This window comes from Orycteropus afer, unplaced genomic scaffold (assembly GCF_000298275.1).
Source record: "Orycteropus afer afer isolate SDZICR_OR568_19922 unplaced genomic scaffold, OryAfe1.0 scaffold00104, whole genome shotgun sequence".
NCBI classification, from domain to species: domain Eukaryota; kingdom Metazoa; phylum Chordata; class Mammalia; order Tubulidentata; family Orycteropodidae; genus Orycteropus; species Orycteropus afer.
Genome location: NW_006921691.1, coordinates 9,798,783 through 9,807,764, shown reverse-complemented (window position 1 = coordinate 9,807,764; position 8,982 = coordinate 9,798,783). Strand labels below are relative to the sequence as shown.

The window sequence follows — 8,982 nt, the reverse complement described above, 5'->3', positions numbered from 1 at the left end:
AATGAGAAATCATTCCATTTTCAACTACACTGAACATTGTCCCTGTAATTGTAAGAGAAATAATGTTTAATGATATTTGAAAATCTGCAGATAAAAAATGTTGATATAAAGAACAAAATACAATATATTAAGAAAATAAGGAATCAAGTTTCAAAGAAGCTTGATTCTTAGTTGATAAGAAATCACATATTCTAGGATTGTACACTACACATTTTAAAATTCCCTTTTGAAGATAAATCTAATGGAGGAGCTCTTTAAGGTTTCTTGGTGTTTACTTTTCCCTCCTTCATTCTTTAATGGAAATTTTCAACCATGAAAAAAGTAGGCAGAATAGTATAATGAACTCCTATGTACCCATCACACAACCTTGAACATCTGAACTCACGGCCAGTTTTGTATTATCTATCCAACTCTCTCCCTGTTATTCTGAAACAAATCGTAGACACTATCATTTTACCAGGAAATACTTCAATCTGCATGTCTAAAAGATTGGGATTTTGAAAATTAATATAAGATTAGTATTTGTGTTTTGTCTCCTCCCTCTCTCTTCCCCCACTGGTCACCCCAATGCTCCTAAATGTGGTGCTCTATTTTGTTGTTGTTGTTGTTTCTCTAAAAGGTCTCTAAGAGTCTTTTAATTTTCTGGTCTTTTCCAAATTATCCATGAAACAATTCTTGAACCAAATTGAATATAAAGAGCTTAGTCTTACTTTTGTTTTAAACACCTAATGGAAAGGAATTCCTACCTTACTCTTCTATATTACTACTGGTTTTATCACATTGGGCTGAACTCTTTGGGGTCACAAGTTCAATCCCTAGGTGGGTACTTTATTCCTTGATGAGACTATAGGGAGTAATAAACTGTGTTGGTGGTTTTAAAAAAAAAGGGGGGGGGGGAGTAAACGGGAATGGGAGGGGTGCAGGGAATCCAAACAAATCAGAGGTCTTTCACCCTCTGCCCAGAAATAGAAACCTTTTGCCTTTAAAACTGCTGCAGCCTCAGGAATGATTATTAATAGGCTCTAGAGAGCAAGGACATCTACTCTTCACCCCTCACACTCCCCACCAAAAGCCTACTAGAAACACTAAGAGTAAAAGGAGGGAAAGGAAGTGAAACACCAAACTTTTGCTTTTAGCTGGAAGGCAAGATCAATTAGATCTCAGTTACCTTATAACGTGTTTGTTCCACATCATAGATCTTTTTCTCTGATATCAATTTAGGGGCAAAGAACTTGGCTAACTTTGCAAGGTAAACTCCGTTCCTGAGCCCTTCTTCCAGTTCAGTGGTTGGTGGCAATTCTTCAACTAAGCAGACTTCCATCCACCTAAAAGGATTCAAACAAAAAAAATAAAAAGTGACTCTAGTTGTGTGACTCTGTAAAATGCAGAAAGACAGCATTTCACTGTGTGTGTTGGTGATGTTAACACAGAGAGCAGGATGGAAACACCTTCAGGTGTCACAGTGGGAGAAGACTTCCTGGGTGGGGAGAGGATTCAGAATACAAGATGAGCAACGAGGATGAATCAAAGCACAGAGCGCTGCACTTATTCCCACCCTGGAGCTTGTCAGCTTTACCCTCGCCTAAGCCTTTGCCAATTTTCTTTTATACCAAAGAGGAAAAGAGGCCAAACTATTTTGTATGGGTGGAATTCGTCCCGCTGACATTAAAGAAAAAAAAAAAAAAATCCATGTTTGTGAATCGCCTGCAAGGAAAATTCTCATAGAGGTGCCTTGGGAGAGAACAGAGTCCAAGGTACTGCCTCAGTCCAGAAATGACAGTCAGAGAAGGTAGAGAGTCATGGAAAAGGGGCAGCAAAAATTCAGAAAGCCAGCCCAGCCTTCTGTAAGTAACTTACTATGCTCCTTTTTTTTCCAATACCAGGAACTGGTTAACATTTGGGGAAGATACAGTACTTGCCAAGTTCTAAAAAAATATTTTAGAAAACATCAGATTAAATCTTAGTACACTGTGCCAGGATTATAGAAAAGAGGGCACAAAGTCATTACTGGCTCAAGGACACCCAGTGGCAGGGCAGCCGGGCCAGTTCACATTTCACACTGGGGTACTGAGGATCTGCCAGAGTGACATAACGTTAGTCCTATACATTCTCAAGTAACTATTACCTGCCATAAACTCCAAGGGTCAGTGTGTGTGGGAGGTCCCCAACTCCCTTCCTCCCAGCCACTGATCCCAAAACAAATTGTAAACCTTCCTGTAAGCACCTTACCTATACAGCCAATCCCCCAGAGGGGCATTAACACGCCAGTGATCCTACCACATTTGGAAGACAGTAGAGCACTGTTCTGCAATATTAGCTGATCCTGACACAACTTGCAAACACTATAAAATGTCTGAGCTGCTTGTAGCCCTGGGAATATATTTCAAAAGCTCAGAGAATCCCTAATGACCAAGGTGTATTTACTGACCACTTATTTGTTGTTGTTAGCTGCTGTTGAGTCAACCCCAATGCACGGAAACCCTATCACACAACGAAAGGAAAGGCTGTCCTGACTGGCACTATTCCCTTGATCAGTTGGAGATCAGACCATTGTGATCCATAGGGTTTTTATTGGCTGATTTTCAAGAAATAGGTTGCCAGGCCTTTCTTCCTAGTCCATCTTGGCTGGACGCTTTGTGGAAACCTGTTCAGCTTCCACTGAAGAACAGATGATGGCTGTGTATGAGGTGCACTGGCTAGGTCTCTTGCATAGAAGGTGAGAATTTGACCCCTGAACCTTCAGTGCCCCTGACCAGTGATTACCAACTCACTCCTGTCAATTCTGAGTCACGGTGACCCAATGGGGCAGTGAAAAACTATCTCATAGGGTTTCCAAGTCTTTATGGATGCACAGTGCCATATCTTTCTCTTGCAGAGGAGCTTGAACTGTCAGTAGCTGGGGGCTTTAACCACTGCGCGGCTGTGCCCCAAAACATAAAATGCATGAGAAAAGTATAACCATATACCTTGTTTTCAAGAGCATTAAATGCAACAGAGAAGGCAACACAAATCCAATGCAAAACCAGAGAGCAGTACAAGAGAGGAAGTTATGTGCAAAGCTACATGGCAGAGTATAATAATAACAATAATAATAAAGTTTAGGAATAAAGGGGGATCACTGGCTTATCATTAGAGTAATCAAGGAAAGCAATGAAAGGTGGTGGGAGCTGGACATGGCCTATGAAAGCAGAGTATTTGGAAGGGTAAGGAGAACACTAAGAGGAGGAACAGAACACACTAAAGGCATAAATGAGCCATGCCTGACTTGTGGAGAAAACAGAGAAGGCTCTGGGCTTTGAGGCTCATGGGGAGAAAACAGAAATGAAACTGGGCATGTACAGTGAAGCCAGGCCACAGAGGACCCAGCACATGATGGGAAGAACGTTGAGATTTATTGCCACAGGAAGCAGGGAACTCCTGGCAGCTTCAGGGCATAGGAGTGGCATGCTGACAGTGGTAATTAGAGAAAATCAATCTGGTAAAATGGATGTTCCAGAGACAAGTGCTCAGTTAGGCTTTTCCTGACATGAAGTGATGAAGGCCTGGATTAGGCAGGAAGAAATGGAAAAGCAGGGAATCCAAGAGACATTTCAAGGGAATAGTAATAGTTGGTGACAGTTTAGAAAAGGGTTTGAAGGATTACCAACCAAGAAAAGAACCATGGTGTGCGGGAGCTCTCTGTACCAGCACCTAGCCTCCTGCTGCTGGCATGACCTCAAGCAAGTCCCTTAATTTCTCTAGGCTTCAGTTTTCTTCTTTGTAAAGGGAGGAGTGGGAAGGATCAGATAAGAAGGTCCTGCCCAGCTCTGAAGTTCTAGAGGAATGTGAAATTGGAAGCACGAAGGTTTTGTTAAGAGAACAAGTAAAATGAGATGATGATGAGATTGGCTTTTCACATCTTGTACACAAAGTGACTAAGAGATATTTGGTTTATACAGCTTTGCTTCAAATAAACAGAACTGTTGTTGTTGTTGTTATGTGCCGTCGAGTTGCCCCAACTCATAGCTTAAACTTGCTAAATTAATATATATATATATATATATATATATATGTATGTATTATTAATAATAATGCTGCCTTTTTTATTGCTGTAGTTCTAAATTTGGCAAGTTAGGAGTCTAATTTACTAGATCAAGTTTTTCATTTAAGTAATCTGGGAGTTAAAGCATTAAGGTCTGTTGTGAGGCGCCACTGAATCAGTTCCAACTCTTAACGACCCTCTGTACAACAGAACGAAACACTGCCCAGTCCTGCACCATCAGCACAATCTTTGCTGTGCTTGAGCCCACTGTTGCAGCCACTGTGTCAATCCATCTTGTTGAGGGTCTTCCCCTTTTCTGCTGACCCTCTACCTTACCAAGCATGATATCCTCCTCCAGGGACTGGTCCCTCTTGACAACATGACCAAAGTACATGAGATGAAGTCTGGCCACTCTCACTTCTGTACTTCTTTCAAGACAGATTTGTTCGTTCTTCTGGCAGTCCACGGTATTTTCAATATTATTCGCCAACATCATGATACATGGAGAAAAGACTTAAGTTGTCAAGGATTTCATTTTACTTGGATCCACAATCGACACCCATGGAAGCAGCAGTAAAGAAATCAAATGACATACTGCATTGGGTAAATTTGCTGCAAAAGACCTCTTTAAAGTGTTTAAGAGCAAAGATGTTACTTTGAAGACTAAGGTGCGCCTGACCCAAGCCATGTTATTTCAATAGCCTCATATGCATTTGAGAGTTGGACAATGAATAAGGAAGAGTGCAGAAGAACTGATGCATGTGAACTGTGGTGGTGGCAAAGAATACTGAATGTACCATGGACTGCTAGCAGAACGAACAAATCTGTCTTGGAGGAAATACAGTTCAAATGCGCCTTAGAAAGGAAAATGGCCAGACTTCACCTCTCATAGTTTTATCATATTGTCAGAAGGGACCAGTCCCTCAAGAAGGATATCACATGTGGTAAAGTACAGGGACAGCAAAAAAGGGGAATACCTTCATGAGACTGGCTGCCACAGTGCCCTCAGTGCTGGGCTCAAACATGGCAATGATTCTGAGGATAGTGCAGGCCCGGGCAGTGTTTCATTCTGTTGTGCATAGGGTCGCCATGAGTTGAAACTGACTCTACTCTATGGCACCTAACTACTACAATGATATATTTGCAATAATTTTATGGCAGCATTATTCACAATAGCAAAGAAATGGAAATAACCTAAGTGGCTATCAGTGAATAAACGGATAAACAAACTATGGTACATATATACACAATGGTATACTATGTAACATTAAAGAGTAATAACAAATTACAAAAAAACCTCATACCATGGATAAGCCTAGAGGACAGTATGCTGAGTGAAAGAAATCAATCACAAAAGGACAAATATCATATAAGTCCACTATTATAAAAAGTCAAGGAAAGGTTTACACATAGAAAGAAACATTCTTTTATGGTTACCAGGGATGGGAGAAGAGGGGACAGATAATCACTAACTATATGATAAACCAAACGAAACCTACTGCTATTGGGTTGACTCCAACTCATAGTGACCTCCATAGGGTTTCCAAGGCTGTAAATCTTTATGGAAGCAGATTTCTTCTGTGAAGCAGATGGGGGGATTGAACTGCCCACCTTTTGGTTAGCAGCTGAATGTCTTACCACAGCTTCACCAGAGCCCCTTAACTAGATAAATGATATGTATTAATTTGGGTGAAAGAAAAGACAATATACAATAAAGGGTGATCAGCACAATATCACTAACGCAAAGGAAGACACTGAGAGGTGCACAGAGTTATGGAGAACAAAGGTAAATACTATTACATACACAATCTGGCAATATCAGTGATAACAATGGATACACAGGCAGATATGCAAGCTAACAGGTATGGATAGGTAAATGGACTACATCAACGGCCATATATAAGTTTGGTAGAGAATATTTCTACATGTGTATTTACATGTGCTGCCAATATATCTGGGTATATAGTAAATGGGGGATGGAATTGTGAAAACTTCTTAGCTATAATCAAACACCTTATGGGAATGAGTTACTGGCTCAGGGACTTATGACCATAGTCTTGGGAGAAAACTAAGTTAACTGGCCTAACGTAGTTCACAAAGAAAATTTTTTATAAACTGTTGCCTAAGGCAGCTGACTGCTAACCAGAAGGCTGGCGGTTCAAACCCACCAGCCACTCCTCAGGTGGAACGTTGGGCAATCTAGTTTTGTATTGGTATCATCTCGGAAACCCAAGGAGGGGTCTTTATGAGTCAGGTCCAACTCAATGGCACATAACAACAACAACAACATTGTGGTGAGCAGCGACTGAGATCTTAAAAGCTAGCAAGTGGCCATCCGAGATGCAACTATTGGTTTCTCCCTGTCCAGAGAAAAGAAGAGTGAAGAAAATCAAAGTCACAGGGAAACAATTTGTCCAAAGGACTAATGGACCATGCAAACCACAGCCTCTGTTCTCCTGAGACCAAAAGAACTTAGATGGTGCCTAGATACCACTACTGACTGCTCTGACAGGACCAAAGAAAGTCCTAGACAGAACAGGGAAATATGTAAAACAAAATTCAGACTTATAAATAAAATGAGACTTACCGGTCTGACAGAGACTGGCAGTACCCCCCCCCCCAACACTGGCCTTTAGGCATTCTTAAAACCTGGAACTGAACCCACTCCCAGGGGTCACTTTACAGTCAAATGACAGGATTATAAAGTAAACTAACTCTCATGAAGAATGTACTTCTTAAAATAATCAACCATATGAAACTAAAAGGGCAGCATTTGCCTAGAAACAAAGCACATAACGCAGGAAAGAAGAATGAATGGAAATAGGGAACTCAGAGAGGAACCGGGAAAGAGTGCTGTTACATTGAAGGAACTGCAAAAAAAATTGTGTATAAACTATTTGAATGGAAAGCTAATTTGCTCTGTAAACTTTCAACCATACCATAAAAAAATAAAATAAAATATAGGCATTGCTAATGCTTATGACATTATGAACTGCTCAACGGCAAAAACCTATTTCTTCTTCCTATTTATAATCCCTTTGTGCCTGGTTATGTATTTATATATAGTGAATGCCTAATAAATTGCTCGTAAGAAAAACAATTTTTCAAAGTGTCACAGTTACATCTTAAAATCTGCTAAAACATTGCCAAAGAACTTTAAATCTTGCATTTTTACATTAAGCATCAATAGAGGTATCTCCTTCTCACTGACTTAAAAATAGAAAAATGTTATTATCACCAATGATAACTAACATTTATTAAGCACTATTTTGTACTAGGGGATCTCTGGTAGCATAGTGTCTAAGGTATCTGACTGCGAACCAGAAGGGTGGTGGTTCAAACCCACCAGCCACTACTCGGAGGAAAGATTGGTCAATCTACTTCCACAAAGATATCACCTCAGAAACCCAAGGAGGGGTTACTATGAGTCAGAATCAACTCAACGGCAGTGAGTTTGGTTTCTTTTTCTTTTGTGCTAGACCCTGGATTTCACATCTGATAGGTATTATCATTTAATCCTTATGACCACCCCATGAGGAAGAAGCTATTAGGATCACATTTGCAGATGAGAAATCTGAGGCTTTGAAAAACCAGAGACCACACAGCTAATAAATAAAAGAATTGGATAAAGTTACTAAGAGCCTCTGCTCCTGTAATTCCAAGATTTAATTTCCCATACCTCACCAATCAAAAAAATGAGTCCCCTAGTTCAGGTCCGCAACCATCAAGATACTACAGACTATTTCCCAGTAGCTGTAAGAGTTCCATGGTTTGGCGATACACATGCCATCACTCTTCCACTATACAGCAAGGACAGTATATTCAGTGTCAGGGTTCAGTAAACAGCCTGGAGTTTCGTTTGCTCTCCTAGAACTCCCTTGGTAAATGTCCTGGAGTACCTCTTGTGTGTAGTGTACCAACAAAGAGGTTGGATATAGGGAGCTTAGATCCTATCCAAATGCAGTTACTTCTTCAAGGATTTCTTTAAACCTAAACAGGATCTCAAAGATTCATGTAATACGATACTACTTGGAAATTCATCAATTACCTAGCATGTCACCAAAAAATACTGACTGATAGAATGGCTATTCTGGGACAGATGGTGAATTCTGCTGACAGAATAATCAGCCAGACTGGCTACTTAATATTGCTCTAAAAGTATTAAAATATCTCAAAATGAGGCAGGAACCATGATGTCAAGGATTGAATTAGATGGCCAAAGTAAGATATGTTAAAGTCCTAACCTCTGATCCCAATGAACATAACGTTTAGTAACAGGGTCTATGAAGATGATCAGTTAACATGATGTTACACTAGAATATAGTAGGCTCTAATCTCAACTGAGTGGGGTCCTTACAAAAGAAGAGACACCCAGAGGAGAGACTGCCATGTGAAATTCATCTGCACAGAAGGAACACCTGAACTACCAGAAGCTAGAAGAGATAAGAAAGGATCTTTGAGTCTTTGCGAGAACATGGTCCTGCCAACACTCTACATTCAGACTACTAGCTTCCAGGACTGTAAGACATTACATTTCTAACCTTATAAGCCACCCACTTTGTGCTATTTTATTACAGCAATCCTAAGATACCAATACAAAACTAGGGCACAGTCATCATATAGGCTGAATACCCCTTTGACATATTTTTCAGAAGTGTAAGGAAAGAGAATGTAGAGCACAGATATTTCATCCTTCAACTCAAAGGCTAGACAATAGCTAGGAATGGCTGCTGTCTGGGTTCTACATTTTCCAGCCCCTGTATACGACCAAGGGAGCTCTGGGGGCATGGTGCCTAAGGCATTTGACTGCTAACCAGAAGGCTGGTGGTTCAAACCCACCAACCACTCCTCAGAAGGAAGGTTGGACAATCTACGTCAGTAGTGGTACCACCTCGGAAACCCAAGGAGGAGTCACTATGAGTCAGATCCAACTCAATGGCAGTGAGGTTTTTTTTTTTTTT

At 40.5% G+C, this 8,982-nt stretch overlaps 1 protein-coding gene across 1 annotated transcript in view; it reads right to left on the bottom strand.

The window, feature by feature from the left end:
* IQGAP2 (IQ motif containing GTPase activating protein 2) overlaps positions 1-8,982 on the bottom strand; it is a 439,708-nt gene that overhangs the window by 245,094 nt on the left and 185,632 nt on the right. Inside the window, exon 2 of the mRNA XM_042781321.1 lies at positions 1,169-1,325. Coding sequence (XP_042637255.1) covers positions 1,169-1,325 — 157 coding nt within the window. The remainder of the gene's footprint in view (positions 1-1,168; positions 1,326-8,982) is intronic.